Source organism: Neodiprion fabricii, chromosome 7 (assembly GCF_021155785.1).
Source record: "Neodiprion fabricii isolate iyNeoFabr1 chromosome 7, iyNeoFabr1.1, whole genome shotgun sequence".
Lineage (NCBI taxonomy): Eukaryota > Metazoa > Arthropoda > Insecta > Hymenoptera > Diprionidae > Neodiprion > Neodiprion fabricii.
This window is the reverse complement of record NC_060245.1, coordinates 16,857,991-16,876,424: the sequence shown is the minus strand read 5'-3', so window position 1 is coordinate 16,876,424 and position 18,434 is coordinate 16,857,991. Positions and strand designations below refer to the sequence as shown.

The following is an 18,434-nucleotide window of genomic DNA, read 5'->3' as shown; positions in this document are numbered from 1 at the left end:
TTGGAATATACATTATCATATTGCTACAAGTAAAACATATAACAGAAATTGTCATTGAAAAAAAATTTCAACTGACCACAAAGTTTTCATGGAATATTCAAATTAAAATATTAAAACCGTAAAATCTCTATAACGGCAATTTCTGCTGTACGAAGCCTGTGTTCATATTTTTTTTTAATTAATCAGGTGAATATTAATAAGCTCAGATTGAACATTATACTTTGTTAGCTCGCGTTGTTTCGCCAAAGTATTTTAAAATAGTTCAGTTAGCATTGTAACGAGGCGAAACACTTCGAGCTAGCCAAATTGTAATTACTAAACCTAGTTAAAATAATCTTAAAAGAAAATCTTAGAAGTTTTCATTATGAATTATAGTATTGGTAGCAATTGGATTTCAGTTAGATCATAGACATAAGATACTAAAAACTAGGATTAACGTACGTTGAAAATCTTGGATTTCTATCTAGAATTTTTATTTCTTGTGCAACTGTGGTCACAAACCACGTTATTGCGGAGAGGAAGATGACTTCGAGCTTATATTATATCGTTTGAGGAGTTTATTAATTAATCCATTTATCGTGATTCGAATCTTGCAATAGATAAGAAGGGTTGAAACTGAGAAATACAGTAGAGATATAATCTCTTTGAATATATCGTAAATACCTGAATGGTAAGACACGAAATGATTTTGAATGACTTTAATGAATGTAACTGAAAAAATGAAGAGGATTCTAATTAAAAATTGTTGCAATTAATCATTCGAGTATCAGACGCAGAGTTTGAGTTGCCTAAAAAACAGTATGTTTGGAAATTCGAAGTTACCACTACATTTCTCAGGAACCTCATAAAAATACATGTTTGTTACAATGTTACAATATTACAATGTATGTACGAAAATATTTATATATTTTAATCGTATCTAACGATTAAATGCACCACAATACAGGTATATATAAACTATTTACGACACAGATCAATCTTGTTTACTTCGATATCGTATATTGGGATTGCGTTCAATGCAGTTAGCAACCTCAGCTCTGAATAGTTCAGAATTCATGCTCAAATTTATCTGTTGTGATAAGGCCTCATACAAACAATCATTTTCAGGTTCGCTATTTGCAGTATTCGACGATGTACCGCTTCTATGAAGTCGAAACTGATTATCTTTCAGATCAAGTTCAACTATTTTACCTTTGATTTTTGTTGTTTTCTTCACAGAAGAGAATTTATGTCTTATACCACCTTTTCCTTTAACGATAAGATTAAATTCTTTAATACCTTGCCTTTCTAATATTTTACATACCGCTTGATGACATACATCAATACAAGCAAAGTTCATTGGAGCATTTTTTTTTTTTTTTTTTTAGCAGTCAATTTGAGAAGGTTCTTATGATACTCATTCTCTATGTAGCTTCTTAATATAATTTGGCTACTAGGCTTACGGATATGAGTACTTTTATGATCCTTTTGGAAACGTTGCTTTAGCTGTTCAAGGTGTTTATTATATCTTCTTCCTTTGACAGTTTGGTATTGGTTTTTCATAACATTTTCGCAATACCGAACCAATCGGATAACACCTTCGTTAAGGATAGGTCTTACAATTTCTTCTTCAATTACTTGTCCTGCTTTATCACGAAGCAACGAATTCCACTCAGCAATTACTTCGTTTTTAAAACGCTCACTGTTTTCTACTTTCTGTTCTTCTTCAAGTGTCTCCAGATTAGAATTTACCTGAAATTCATTATCGTCTAATAGATCTTCTAGTTCTTTGTCTATAGTAATCAAAAAATTATTCGTTAATTTTCTTACGTTGTCAGCTTTTACGAGATATTTTACTGCAGGAATTAGTGCCAGAATTTTGGTGATAGTTTGAATGAGAAAATTTTGTAAACATTTTTCCGCGCGTAAAAGCTGTTTAATTGCATTGCTTATTTTTTGAGTTACAGCATAAACTATATTACACGCAACGGGAAGAATTATTTCCATAATACTTTGTTTAGTGAAGAATCTCTCAGTCAGATCATTAATTAGTTTCCTGGCTTCAACTCTTCCCAGTTTTCTATACACTGCTTCTAATTTTGCCATAATACAATGATTTCCTACCTCTTTTTCGATATCTGATAGAATTTTAGATCTTATACCATTACACAAAACTTGTAGTTTTTTTTTCACCAACATATCAATGCCTGCTTTGGCTAATCCAGATGCCATTGCAATTAAAGTTTTGGATGTAATACGTTTTCCTACCACTCTCCCCACACCCACCCTACCAACAGCTGTCATCAATTCATAACTGGAACTTGCAGATGCTTTCCCACCAAGTTCTAAGCTAGGTCCAGTTATTTTATGACCAAAAACGGAAACTTTAGTGCCTCGCGGAACATATGGTCCTACACCACATGTGATAGTTGTGAATATCAAACTCTGAATCTTATGTTGTTTATAATCTTTCCAATTAACGTATCCTGATTTAGCAGCACTAATTCCGTACCAGATATCACTTATACCTTCAGTAAAAAATGCACTACTAAAGTTCTTCATAACTCCCATTGAAAAGTATTCTATCGCAGTACCCAAACCTATTTGACACACCCCTCCAACTATCACCGTTGCTGCATTAAAAATCATTTTTCTTGTACATTTCTTTTCTTCTAATAGTAAAATTTCATCTAAACCATTCAAATTGAATATACGGACTTCCTCTATTTTCACAAGTTTATTTAGAGCCACATGTTCGGTAAGAGGTTTTAGATGACTGTCAGGAGCATAAAAAGATTTTAAAGTACCAACTGATTCTTGTAAAGTTTTTATAACATGATTAAGCGTTTCTTGTTTAACAAGTTGTAATCGACTGTTTAAAATCTGCCGCATTGTTTCTTCAATATTTTTGAATTTCGTAAGTGCTTTCCTTTGGTTAGAATCATTAATAGAATACTTGGATTCATGTTGAGAAAGCCAACCATGTGTAACTAGATGGTTACAAAGTGCTTTAATATTCTTTATTGGTGGAATAATTTTGTTTTGAAAAAGTATAGCTTTCAATTCGTTTACGGTCAACATTTTATTATAAATGCCTTTCAAACTTTTTTCAAAATCAACTGTTTTCTTGTTAACCCTACCAAAACTAATAATTCTCTGATCTGTTAATTCAAAGACTAATTTATTGTGCGGACGACTTGGTAAGTGCAGGCACATAGGGATGTCTTGGTTTGTGTCAAATTGATTTTTAATTGTTTGAAGAGCGATTCTGTAGTTGAAACACCGTGGTAATAATGATCTAACAGCATTTTGATAAAGCGGATAAGACGGAAGTTGGATTTGGTCAATTTCATAGTACGGAATTATTAGTCGGTAGACATTGCTTGTGGATTTGTCTTTTGCAAGAACCCTTTGCTTGACAAGCTCTGCTAATATTTGATCAGCATCATTTTCAGGAATATTTACCGAAATAAAATCTTCTGGAGTTACAGAATCATAATAAGGAAGATTTGTAGAGGCAATTTTCCAGAAGTTCACACATGCTTTTTTATTGCACCATATAACCTCCTTTTTTTTTAAAGCTCGATATTTCGCATCATTATTAGCTATCGCTGCTTTGAAATCACTTTTTTCAAGTATAATACAGTCGTTCGGTTCCATGTTGAAATTGTTTTGTGCCAGATCTTGTTGCCCGTGAAGGGCGATTTCATTTTCATCGTTACATTCCAAGGTTTGACGTTTTAACTCTTTTTCTTCAATTTTAATACGAAGCAAATTCAACAATGAAGGGTCAACTCGTTCCATCTTTTTAACATTTATAATAATGGACTTAATTTCCTCACACAAAATATTTTCCTCGACTGATAATTTCCAAAAAGACTCCTTACTCGGTAATTTGATGTCGTTTTTCAATTTGGAAAGCAGTTTCTCATCAATTTCTTTACCTTTGGATACAGAAACAAATTTTTTGAGCTCATCAATTAATATTCCACAGTCGAAACTAACTCTATTTAGTGCTTCTTCGGAAATTTCAGTTTTGATACTTGGCATTTTCAAAATATTATGTGCAAGCAGATCTTCGTATATAAATTCTGCTAACTCTTCATCAAAATCGTCATTAATAAACGACTCTGCAGTCACAGGCTGACCCAAAATATCATCGATGGATTGTGCAAAAATAGAGTATAAGTGACTTAGACTCTTTTGTTGCTCCGCGTAGGTGTCAATTTGAACGATGCTGTTGTAATTATACTGTTTCATATTTGTGATAAAACTGGCTGCGTACATGGAGAAATTACTGTGCTCATTGAAAAGATGTAAAGTGTTTCGTAAGTGTGATTTCATCTGTTGTAAATTTTGTTCATCTGCAGAGTTATTCTCCCAGTCAATTGTTTTAATCATTGCAAACGCTTTATAATAATGAGCAGCTTCAGAAAAGTCTGGTTCTTGATCAATTACTTTTTCGAACAGTTTAATAGCCTCCGTATACGGTTTATTTTTAATAAAATATTTTCCCAGTTTTATCATATGAACTGGCTGCTTGTCAACCCACAGTAACCAGTCTTTGCAATTCCGAGATCTCAACTGCTTCAATTGATTAGTGAAATTCTTCAAAGATTTTTCAAAACTCGCTTTACTATATTCATCAGTCAAATTTTTAATGCATTTATTGTTTCCATCTAGCCAAAAGGCCCACCGATCTAAGCAGCTTTGCAATAGGATTTTTGTAATTTCAGTACCTACATTGTTCTTGTCGAGATTACTCTTCAAGGACTCATACTGGGTCTGGAATTCATTCAGGCATCGTTCCTCTATTGTAATTTGAGTCTCATAATAGGCTTTGATTTCGGATATACGGTACAATTCTCCCGCATCACGCTGTTTTTTGAGATCTAATATTTTCGAATTACCATGTTTTAGTCCTGAGACCATAATGATTAATTGACCAGAACCTTCGTCTCCATTTCTTGACGTGCGGCCAAATGCTTGCTGTTCCACTCTGCTATTGTTTGGTAAATAAGTTAAGCAAACATGTAATCCTCCGGCTTTCCTCAATTCGGGTGTGATTTTTATGTCGGTACCACGACCAGAAAGATTTGTTGCAATAATAATCTGTCTTTGCTCCAGAGGTTTGCCTTTAGCTATATCAAACTCTTCATAGTCTCTGGTATAAGTGTGAACGTTAGTTGCGCCCCTTTTTATAAATTCTTTATGTAACGTGTTTGCATCATCTATTGTTTCACAGATAATTAAGACTGATCGTTCTTTTTCTGCGGTGAGTTTCGTTGCCTCTAAAAATATTTCTTCAATCCATTTTTCCTTCGTAGTACAAAGACGGGGTATATCTTCGTAAAATTTATTTTGTCTGGCTGTAGGAATTGTAACAAAATCGACTTCATGTATCTCCTGTAGTAACTCTCTTTCTCTTTGCGATCCCAAGGTGCCTGTTAACCCATATAAATGCCGATAACATTTCAAGTATGACACGTTAGAAATGAAGATAGCCTTCAGGCTTTGCGTAGACAACTTACACCCATGCTTAAGTTGCAAAAATTGATGCAATGCTTCGTCCCATTGAGAATTTGCTTGGTCTGTTCCGGTGTCTCTGTCAAGAATCGTAATATTTGGATTAAGGTCTGAACTAGTTCCAGTTCTATCCACATCTATTATGTAATCGTGACATTCTCGCATACCAACTGCTATTACAGCGTTATTAATCCAACTTTCCAAGTGCTCTTCAATAAAAGGTTTAAGATAATTGGGGACGTGTATGAACCTGTCTCTTGTAATACATTCTTTTAAAAGATAACGAAGACGACTTTTGTAAGCATTAAATGCAGTCGGAAGTAGAATTTCAAATTTATCATCATGTATTAACATTTTACCACTGTCGTCTAATATCTTTGCTTCTATCAGACATTCCCATATCATTTTCACTTGCTGCTCATCAAGCTCAGAACTAAGTTTTCTTATATCTTCTTTTGTTATCATACCATATAAATCTTTTAGCACTGCTTCCTTAATCAACTTGGCGTCAAGCGCCAAGGAGAGGTCTTCTTGACTTTTAGCTGGCCTGCTGACCCACTGCCAAATATAAATGTAGATCGATTGTAGCTTATCCAATCCTGCTAGATCGTGGGACAAGTATAGCATATTGTTGCCTTTATCAAGTAGCATACTATCCACTTCATCCACAATTACATTTTCAAAGTTACGATCCCCCAAAATGTTTTGTCCGTAAAATCGATCCTGCAAGTAGTCACGCTGAAAACTAGATAAATCACCGAATACTACTTGGCTGCTTGAATATGCTTCTCTTCGCTTTTCAATATTTTCATTACAGTTATGTGATACACTGACATCAAAGAACTCGTAGATGTCTTTGTTAATTTCAGCATCACGTTTTGCTAATACCGATGAGCTAGTTATGACGTCTACTTTTTGGCCACGACACGCTAATATAATCGACACTGCTACTACGATCAGTGACTTTCCTTCTCCAGTCGATACCTGTGCTAAAGTATTACTTTGACATGAAAGCAATGCCAGTATGGCTAGTTTTTGTGTATCTCGAAGTTTGAATCCTCTTTTTGATTCTATTGCACCATCTATTTTAACGAGCAATTGTAAGTTATCTTCATAACCAGCCATCCTTTTTTCATGTACTCTCGACTTCTCTGCGAGAACGTCTTTCATTATATCACTCGTAGAATTTGGATTGACATTTGTTGCAGGCATTTGTTTGTCAATATTGCTTATATAATTTTCAATTTCAGGTAATTTATCACGTATGCTTTGTGAAGTATTGGCATTATCAATAATTAGTTTAATCAATTGTTTCACATCGCGTTCTTTACCATCTCCGACAAACTCACGGTCCATTATCTCTCTCCATTTACCAATCTCACTGGAAGATAAGGCGTCCAACGTTTCCTCGTTGAGATTCCATTTACCACTGTGAAAGTTCGATAAAATATTAGTCAACGAATCAGAACTCAGGTCTTTATTTTCTATAATCTGTAAAAATTTTTCCGTCATGTTCGTTCCAAAAGTATTATCCATAGACAAAAGATAATAAGAAGCTTCCGATAATATTTCAGTTTGCTGCCAATTTGTTAACAGAGATAACTTGTGTGTCCAATATTTCTCCTTGAGAGCATAAGGCCACTCTGATAATTCGAGCTCCTCCAGGCCGACGATATCATCTGAAATATCAATAAGTAGATGCAGAGTATCTTCGATACACTTATTGGAAATTGGACAGATTGGCGTTTGCTGATTTAGTTTCGATCTGAATAATGAGAGGACTTCCTTATTTTGTATCTGCGACAAATACTCTCTCCATTTGGACTTATGTGGCGACGGTCGTTGTAAAAAATTCTCTATCTCCAGCAATACCAACTCATCTATCCAGTTTTTTTGAGGATATGCTGCGATTATCCAAGAAAAAGTGTTTTGTTCGTTTCTATCTTCAATAACAGAGTTAAGAATTGAGTTCACTAGGCAGCATAATTCTTGAAAAGACACGTGTCTTCCATCATTGGCAAAACGTTTTGACATTGTGCGTAAAATACCCTGATAACCAGAGTACTGAGATGTTATCTTTTCTAATCGTTCTTTTATCTGTGACTGTTCCTCTGGAACTGAAAAGTATTCCGAAATTGCGATAACTTCTTGCTCTTCGCTAACAGCGTCATGTTTTAGAAAGTTGCTACTGGATGCGTAAATTTGTTTTTTCAAATATTCTGCAAATTCTTCCTTTCTATCGAACGACGCAATCTGTGCAAAGACCTGTATAAACGTATTGCTTTGATTTATATACTCTGTTTCTAGTTCATGGTCTTGTCTTACCAAGTCATAATGCAAATCTGCACAGCTTTTTGACAGTAATCTTCTTGCAGGAATATAATTATTAGATTCTCGAAAAATAACTGCATCATTAGCATATTTACTCAAATTCAGTTCTGGTCCAAGTTCATTAATAAAACGATTGTACAGAGCATTCAAAAAGTCGTGTTTCTGAATTTCTATTTCCAGTTCATTTTTGACAAAAGGTTGTTTTATACTTTCAATCCATAGAGCAAAGACATGTTCGTGTCTTTTTAATTCATTATGAAAACATTCAAAAAATACATCTAAACCATGTTGTTGTGTTTTTGACGACTCTTCACAATCGTAATAATATTTCTCAATGCCTGAATAAATTTGATTCGATCTTCCAACTTCTAAATTTAATGATCCCTTAGATGTTATAACTTTTGTGTCCGGGCTTTGCAATCTTTCCGTTTCTTCGGTGTTTGTGTAGTAATCATTGCCGAAAAATCTCAGATCGGATAACAAACTTTGTATATCCAAAAATTTATCATAATCGTCTTTTTTATTCAACAACTTGAACTTTGCAAACAAATACGCGTATAGACTTTCGGTTTTGTTACGTGCATTTTCCAAGTCCAAGTAATTCTTATTAAACTTCAATTGAATAAACCTGGAACCACGTAGTAAGATGTGGATATTCTGACGTGACGAAGGTTTGTGATTGTCAAATAAATGCAGTTTGTTATCTTGATCTTCAACATATAATCGGATGTTTACATTAAAAACATGAGCTAATAACTCTCTGTAGCTTTCTGATAATGGACCCTTTTTATGAATGTGATCCCTCCATTTTTTCAATACCTTTTGATCTTCGCAGCATTTCTTCCAATTATACATTTGCCCAAGCTGTTTAATGAAACGATTGTGAAGTGCATTTAAAAAAGGGTGTTTGCTCATCTCTGTTCTTAGTTCATCTCTCAAAAATGGATTATTTTTAGCATCGATCCATAAAGAATATATGTCACTGTGCCGTTTCAGTTCACTTTCAAATAAATCAAAGAATATATTTAAACTGTGTTCCTGTTTTGCTAAGAACTCTACATATTGATTACAGTATTTGCCGAGATCTGGATCTATTTGCTCTAATTTTCCAGCTTCGATAACAAATGCTCTAACAGACGGCCACCAGGCTTCATAATTTACAGTATGTAATTTTCTTTCACAAAATTGAAAAACTTTTGTTCGCTTTTTCTTCCCGTCCTGGTAAATATATTGACTCAGAGAACCTAAATATTGATGATCACTATCGTCTTCATTCTCTCTGCCAACAACCAGGTATATTGCTGCTCTTTCTGGTGTTACTTTCGGCTGATAAGTAATATCATCATGCATTGGTAATTGTCTTGCGATTTCTTGAAGTATAGCAAATCGATACTTTGAGTTAAGAAGGTTCTCTATATCTAGTAGTGCATTATGTTCTTTTCTACGTTGAGATTCCTGGTTGTCAAAAAATTTACATTTAATGATTTCAAGTGCGGAAATTAATTCGTCAAGCTGAAGTTTGTTTGCTTCCATATATTTCAATTTATGCGAATTCTCTGATAATGAGTGATTTTTCCATTGATCAATTACACTTTGAACGTCTAACTCATCACTATGTTCAAAATCAATACCAGATGTACTTTGTAGAGGCGTAATGTTTTTGCAACGGAAATTGATATTCTGATCACTGGACTTGATATGGCGTTGCACTCTTACCTCTGTTGTTACTTCCTCTTGCAGCTCGATATTTTGCGCCATTGCTTGTAAAGCAATCTGATTAATGTTGTTTAAGCTGGCCTGCAGGTTTGACGAAATATTAGCTGTTACAGAGCTGAAGTGATGAGAGTAGTCTGTTGAAATTTTACTTTGTGAAATGGTTTTCTTTCTTGTAGGGTTTGCTTGATGCTGATGTTCACAATTTTGTCTGACATTGTTCCGCATTTTATATTCCATTGATCTTCTGAGATGAATGTTAGAAGCACGGATCGTAGCATACTTTCCCATATAAGGGCACCATACAGCATCATCAGGACTAAGAGTGTGATATTCAATATTAAGTTTAATATTTTGATCTCTACCATAAAATTTAGTCTCGGGCCATAATTGGTAATCAGTATAGCCCATATCCCAGCCATTTCTTCCGTATTCTCCATGGTAGCCGCCAGTTCCATTTCTCCCGTCTTCTCCTTGTCTAGCAGTAAAAACAATATGCGGATTATTTGTCATTAATTCACCGCCATATCCTCCTTGACCTCCTAATCCGTATTCTCCACCATTACCACCTGGCTGTCCTGGTGATCCTGTGTAGAGCAAATAAGCTTGACAATTCGTTAATAAATCACGAGCACAATAGGAAAAAGTTATTTCATTTCCCTCTTCTGTTACTTCACGTATAAAGTAATTCAGTCTAGATGGTACATAATCATTTCCTACAAATTTTGTACGATCCTTGATAGCGAAAATAGTTTTCCGCAGTAAATTGTCCCATGTCTCGTCGGTGGTCCAGAATTTGACAACTGAGGGAAATGTGCGGTCAAAATCTGCTCTGGATATACCCTGTCCATCTTTACCGTCTTTTCCATGTCCACCGTTTTGGCCTCCACTACCTTTTCCACCATGGGAAATAATAACTAAGTTCTTCGGATTCTCTATATCGTCTGCTTGTAATAATACATTACCACCACTTTCTCCAGCAAAACCATCTGCCCCTTGTTTACCATGACCGTCACCTGCGGTCCCAGCATTGTCGCTATAAATGTGATTGTTATCTTGTCCGGAAACGTCCCAAGTAACATTACCATCAATTTTTATTGATTTTACAAAAATGATCAAATTTTTTCCATGCCAAATCTTGTTTTTAAGATCTGCATCAATATACAGAACGTCAGCTCCGACAATGCGTACTTCTTCTATATTATTCCTTAAAAGCTCTCTTTCTAATGGAGTTAAAATTTTACTGACAACAATACGTTTACCCATGACCTCGATCACTAATCGACCATCTAGTTTCTGTCTTTGTATTTCTATTGGCTTTATGTAAGCACTAATCACTTCCTTTAATTTTTTAGTCAGGATAAAATCTTTTTTCGTCTCTAAGCACCCTGCTATTTCTTGCAAGTTGGCAAACTTTTTGCAATTTGGATATGCCTCGAGATTTGTAAGTCCATGAAGAAATTCTTTGAACGGTAGACAATCACTGATAAAATCATGCAGTTTGAGCTCCTCAGTAATTGACTGAATACTTTTGAAAGTGCACAAAAAATCAATAAAAGCTGTTATGAAATCAAGTTCATTTCTAATGGAAGTGTTACCCAAAATTATTTGTCTTAACAAATTTGCTTTGAACTTCTTTACAAATATCTTCTCGTTATCGTTACCAATGATTTTGTAATTTTGGATCAAAAGTTTATAATACATGAGCTGGTTTAGAGGTGCAGGTATGCAAATTAGATCATGAACAGTATCAAGTGAATTAAGGATGTCTGAAATAATGTCAATACTGCTATTATTTATAATTGTATCAGAGATAAAATTTTCCACCTCTCGAAGCCATAATCGCAAACAGTATTTAACGTATTTTCGATCGATGTACGAGTGGTCAATAGTACTCAGTGGTATTCTGTTATCTGGCATCTCCCGCTGTTCCGAATCTTTCTTGTAAAGTCGTTTATAAAAACGTGTAAAAATATTGTAGCAAGATTGTCGTATAAAATGTAGGCAGTACAAAAGGATCGAAGCGATGCCAAATTTGTACGTTTTTGATGCTCTAATAACATCATTGTCTTGAATTAGACTCGACTCATTTCTATATTTTTCAATACTTTCTCTGATAATGTCTTTAACTTCTGATAGATTACGTTGACGTGTCTCAATTTCTGTTGCAATAACATCTTTGATGTGCTGCTGTTCGTCCATTGGAGCATCTTCTTGTTTTGAAATACCATCAAAGTCACACATTTTAGTTAGTCTTCGCGTAGGCAGGAGCACACCCTGTTTTTGTACAAACAATTTTGATTAATTAAGAAATACCTCATTTATACACTTATGTCCAGATGCCAGATTAACGAGGAGCGAAGCAAGCATGATTTGCAAACTCTGACGATGAGAGGGTAGCAAATAAAACTACAAACAGATGAAGCGCAAAGTGGCACTGGAGGCACGGGCGTGGTTCGTGGATAGTGATAAATATATTTGAGGGGAATACCAGAAATTTGTGCACCGTGTGCGCTGCGACAGCGAAAAACTGCTCATGAAAATGTGCCAGTAAACGCCATGTCGTCTGGTGGTTGTCTGTCAAATTCCCTCCGTTCCTAGACAAAAGTTATCTTTTTCCGAGCCAAGCGACAATTGCCTTTCGAAATTATCTTTCGGTACTGATAACAAAATTTTATCTCTTTTGCGGTGCCGAGTTCGTGGGCTGCTATGCCTCTGTCCGACGGAGTTTTTGGCGCTGCCAGCTAGTTTCGGAACGCACCATTATAGGCAATGTTTAGTCGTGTATACTCAACGAATCTATGTGTTGCCTTTTTCTTGCCTGTAGGATGGTTGAGCCATAGACCTATAAAGATGGACTGAGTGCTCTTATGAGCCGCTTGAAGCAAACATTTAAAGAACAGAAATATGCCGGGAGTACTCCTTTCTCTCTCTGACGATATTGGCGGCGGGGATCGAGGCGGTAGAGGAGAATGAGGCGAAATTATGCGCCTATATCTATAGCTGTTCCACTTCCACTGCTCCGTTGTCTCCCACCATGACGCCGATTGAAAAGAGAGAGCCGTACTTCCGGTATATCTCTGTCCTTTATATGTAATTGCAGTGTCTCTTAAGACGTGTTGACACGGTGCTAGAAGTCAGACCGATTTCTCGGACCGAGAAAAAGTTACCAGAACTCGTATCGTGTATACAGCAAACTCGGACGTAATTTCTGGATCGAAAACGCGGATGAAAAAATGAATCACGTCCCATTATTCCATACTAGTTGCTGCATTCACTCCTGTTCTAATTCAGGCAGTCAATGGCAGATGATTGCAGAGTTTGCATCATGCATGTGTGAATTTCAAAGGTAAATATCAAATATAAAATGAAAATATATTTGAATGAATACAAATTGAATAGATCTTCGTTACTTTTGTATATATAATTTCTCTTCCTCTTCGACAGCATCAACTATTAAAGCAACAGCGAGCACTTTTTTCAATTTTTTTTTTCTTATCCGTCATTTCATATGATACAGTATCTGGATCCACATGAAAATTCCAAAATAAATAGAATTATTAGAAATGCAATAATTAATATATAGGAATGGGAAATTAAAATATTAAACAGAAAACATTCAAGTTACCTTTTCGAGCACAATAGAGGTTATGATTCAATCGTTTTATCTATTTAGGATTCTGCACTATTGGTAGCATGTAAATAATTACCATTCAACTTCACGTTTTCGACAGAGCGCCGTCTGGATTCCTCCGAGCGCAAAATGATGGTGAAATTTAAATTACTAAACCTGTATCCGAGAACTCGGACCGATTTCTAGCACCGTGTCAATACGTCTTTATAGGAGCGCTCAGTCTATCTTTATAAGTCTATGGGTTGAGCTAGTATTTCTTTGTCCGTGGTTGACGCCATGGAGACTGTCGACCACGGTCTTACATACAGGTCTGGAAACTCCGTATGTAAGACCGTGGCTAGGAGTGACTCACATATTGAATCAATTTGTAGTTTACGGTTTCGGCACTACATCGCTATCGCTACTATCTAGTAGGGCCGGTTAGGCTGTAACGCGCTTGCGCCAACAGAGAGAAATTTTTTCTATCTCTGTCGCTCACAGGTGACACGGGTGACCCTACTAGGTTACACACACTTACGACACTTGCGGCCAATCTAAGAATTATTGAAAGCGGACTCAATAAGTGAGTCGCCTCCCACCACCAGAGTTTCCAGACCTGTATGTAAGACCGTGCTGTCGACGTTATGGTCCATGGAGACTAGAGTACAGGAGTCCAATCTCTAAGGCGGAGAGGCAGAAAAGGCGTCAGCGAAACTTCGAGACTTAATAGTGCACGGTTTTATCATCAGCGTCGCTCCGGATGTTCTGATCCTATAAATATAGTAATACAGTGATATAGTGACCAAAATTATAATAATTATAATAAACGTAAATATGTGCGGCATCATGGAGACTGTTTAGGTCGTTTGACCAGAGTTCTTCTCTAACTTCAATCAGGATGGGATGAGTGAGTGAGAGGGTGAATAAATAAATAATACGTTTTCGCGGGAGAGACAAGACGCTTGCTTCGGCATAAAAACTCTTACGGTGCAGAGGGAAAAGCTGAAGCAAGACAAATGTTTATTAACTGTAAATCAGATGATCATAATACAGGATAATACAGTTGCTGGTGCGTTCCTTGTCAACTAGATTGAATGATCATTCAATAATCTTAAGCCAACTTATCTAAATCTCCATGAGAAACCGCGATCCACAACTTCCAACGCTAACGTGGAAGCGGAGAATGGGGAGCGTCAGGGTGGCCCAATGCCGTGCAAACAGCGGTCCCGACGTCTCGGGAAACCAACGCTGAAGTGCTCGGGCGACAATGTACGTCGCCGCGATGACGCTCGCCCGGGAGACGGGCATCTCCGGTCTAACCGGAGGGTGAACCGCATCTCCCCCGACCAACTTAAACAGATAAAACTTAAAACTACGCGAAACGAAATAATCGACGCGCGTGGCTAAGGAAAACCTAACACGTCCTACCTATTCAAGCGCTCGAGACTAACTAACTTGCGCTGCGCCCTCACCGGCCAAGCGAACGTACATAACTGCTGATTCGAGTATCGGCCCACGAATTTCTGGCGCGGGCAATAAGTACGTAATTTGAATTACTATAACGTTTAAATACTTGTCATGTGGAATAAGAAAGTAAATCTACTGTTGTGACCCTTCAGTCACCTTATACGTGGTAAATAGGTACAACCTACGAATATAACGAAACTAAAATATTTGCTATTATAAATTTACAAACTAACATAATAATAATAAAGTTGTGCGAACAGAGACTATTATATTTAATATACATATAGCTATCGGTCCAGAATGACGACAGCGCCGCTGTAGCGGAACCCTTATTTCTCATGATTTCGCGGACACATCTTCAATACAGAGATTGGACTCCTGTACTCTAGTCTCCATGCTATGGTCGACGCTTATCGGAATTATCTATGTCCACGGGCCAGGCTGACGACAGCGCGATCTGCTGGCTATACTCTGAGTTATTTTTGCTAACCGCGATTTGGAACCAATCGCGATGTATGGCTGCCGCTCCATATATGTATACGTGGTTTCGATGATGAGTGTCTCTCCGTCACTCTCCGTGGTCTCCCCCGACTCCTTCGTGCCGCTAACTGCCAAGTGTACAAATTCCGGCGAACAGATATCAGGGACTGGTGAAAATATAGCATTGTGATAAATAAGTAACAATAATGGGTAATTATCGTATTCAATGTCGAATTTGTTGTCAATCATAGCTGCTTATGTACCGTAGGTTAATATCGCTTGTTTCTTCGGGACTTTGACTTAACCTCTATCTACTCTTCTGATAAAAGAATTGTTATCCATGTGATGAAATAAATGCGTATCAAAATGTTAGAAAATATTCGTATACATAACATGCCAAGTTTACTTCTCAAAAATCAAAACAGAACAGTTTTAACGTGAAAATCACTCATTTGTTTTTCCTAACTAAGTTGAAGCGAATCAATGGGCTGCAGGAATTTCGATTTATTCCAAATAATAACAATGAACTTGCATACGAGTCGGTTGGTTCTTTTCAACTTAAACACATATCGGAATGTTGAGAATCTTTCAGTTTATTCCAGTTCTCCAGATTTATTATTACTCAGCAATATTCTCAAAGTGTAAAAATAATTTTGGCTGTCAGCACTGCAGGACTCTTCAGATTCAGCCTAATATATGTAATTTATTACTTCTAGCTGTGACAAACGGGGTATCGTTTATTTTGTCATCGATATTGACCGTACTGCTATTCTCTGGAATGCAAATGTACAGAGGTTGGTTCGCATCCTCGCAACTGCACACCGTTTTCGGAGGATATCTGGGCTCTGTATTATTCATATTGATTCTCACGGCAATTGGAAATCTTGAGATGACTTTATTCGGAAAATCATTCCAGTCCAAGCTGTTTCCTGAAGGTAGTAAAAAGATCAATAATAATTTGTCTAGGTCATTCAAAGGTCATATTCTAATACCCATCGAAATTTTTCTTACAGTCGCTGGGTCTCTGCTCATTGCCATGATTGCATCTGGAATGGTGCACAGAGTTTCGACGACCACTTGTTTCTTGTTTTCTTTAATCGCTCTTTATTATATCAACCAAATCTCGCAACAAGTTTACTCTAGTAGTACGACTGTGCCTGCAGCATCCTTTCAGTCTAAAAAGCGGAAGTAAAAATTTTATATGATGTTTTCTGTATTCAGGTGAATAAAATATATGTATTTACATTTTTACATATCATGCGATTCTTGTTATTTCAATTCTTTCTCCTAATACCATTATTCAACTCCTGATTCACCGGTCGAGCAATATTTTTTGGTTTATAAATTTTTTCTGTACATTTTTACTTCTACATCGGGAACGAATGTTCAAATTCTCATTTGCATACATAATTAATCATTATGCTCGAGTGTTTAAATTTATCGATCGTGAGACTTTAGTTTCATCAGATTAAATTCTTAATAAAGAATTTGTAATTTAGATCATTGAAGCTGTACTTACGTGAATGAAATTTGTGCTATAGAATACATGAATGTAAAGGTAGTTGCGAATCTAACTCAAAACAATAAATACCTTGCAGCATTACAGGTATAATTTAACCGATTTTTCGTCATATTCAATACCGAGAACACAGGAGTATAAAATTCATTTATATCCGTTACAGTAGGTGTGGATTGAATTATTATTAATTTTTTACACTACATTATAATAAAATTGTTTTTTCGTTCTTTCTTTTCATTTGAATATGTATTATATAACACAGCGTGTATAATATTTAAAGTTATACATTTTCTACGTTAGTTAAATATTTTAGGAATCTTCATTTAGAATTTACATATCATATATAATATATATTTGCTAATCTGACGCATGCCCATACAGTTCTGCTCCTGTCTTATGACTTTTTCTTTCTTTTATATTTATAAATAATAAATATTCTCAATTTCATAAATATCACCTAAGTTCATGGTATTCAGAATTTTTTATTTATTTATCTATGTCTATAATAATATCTATTATCACTATCACGAGGCATTTGATAAATCATTAGATATTTTTGAAATATACCTAAGTAGGTAAGCTATGCATGGAGTTTCCATTAAAATTCTACGTCTATATCTACACAAAGAAAAACTTTAAAACCAATCCCAGGTCTCACCCGATATAATTACGGAATAGATGTGGGTATATTTCTATTTCATAGTAATAACAGTATAACAGTTATAATAATAAAATTATCTAATAAGAACAATGTTAATCATTTTTCATTAGAATTTGGTGTTGGTCCACTTACGCGTATGAATACATGTTATATAATATATATTCATATGGTTATAATCTAGTCAGATTATATGAATATAATCTAATTAAGACTAATATTGATTATTATTTTTATTCCCTCGAAGAGCACAGTCAAGAATCTCGTGTTATCTTACTACCAGATATTAAAATTCCTAATATAATACGACGATAATCATTTTATACATTAATCCAGAGACTCCCACGTCAACATAGTCAGTAAATATTTTCTACCCTTTTTATTTAGTATGTTTTTGTATGCAAATTGACAATGCAGTCTTACTTGCTCAATTTACATTTATCCTGCATCATTATCGCTTTGACAATGATTGAGGTTTGATTGTAAATTAAAATCAATCAGTGTCCGTGATACACTCTTGGAATACACACAGACAGGTGTATGATGCGTATTTTTACCTCTATGTTTACATCTGAGAAAATGTCATAGATATATGAAAAAATTGGAGCTTATTTTGTTTTTAGAGATCACCAATTGCGAAATCAGAATTCGTTTTTGTGTAATGAAATTTACCTGGGGTCATTCGAAAATTTCAAATAAAATTCTTCTCTTTTCTGATGGCTAACGACCATTGAGCATTAATTATTTGCAATAATAATTGCATGAGATGAGTCAGAGTTTATACATAATATAACATATCACGTGTAATTTTGAACTCGTGTCAAGCAGGCACTGCATAAGTGCATAACTATGTTGGAACACGTGCGTATACGGTAATTTGCGTTAAGAATTAAGAAGTGCGTTACTGTGTAACTGTAACTTCGTGGAAAGATCCATGTGGCAATTTATAATGCAATTCGAGAATACTTCCATTTTACAAACACAAATCGATTACTATTCTTGGTTTCACAGGGCTCATAATTGTCCTAGATGCAGGTAGACTTAGATTAATCTTTCAAAAACTCCGTTATAGATCTAGTGCTTTTTGTTTAACTTCATTTTCAGGGTCATTTTATACAACAAAATGGCGTTATTTCGTCAGCAAGAAC

General features: G+C 35.5%; 1 protein-coding gene across 1 annotated transcript; it reads left to right on the top strand.

Moving 5' to 3' along the window:
- Window positions 1–15,163: 15,163 nt before the first annotated feature.
- LOC124186074 (protein KRTCAP2 homolog) lies at window positions 15,164–16,367 on the top strand. Its single transcript, XM_046577442.1, has 3 exons — window positions 15,164–15,319; window positions 15,826–16,044; window positions 16,123–16,367. The coding sequence occupies exons 1-3, from the start codon at window positions 15,316–15,318 to the stop codon at window positions 16,299–16,301; spliced, it is 402 nt and encodes a 133-aa protein (XP_046433398.1). The 5' UTR covers window positions 15,164–15,315; the 3' UTR covers window positions 16,302–16,367.
- The last annotated feature ends 2,067 nt before the right edge of the window (window positions 16,368–18,434 follow it).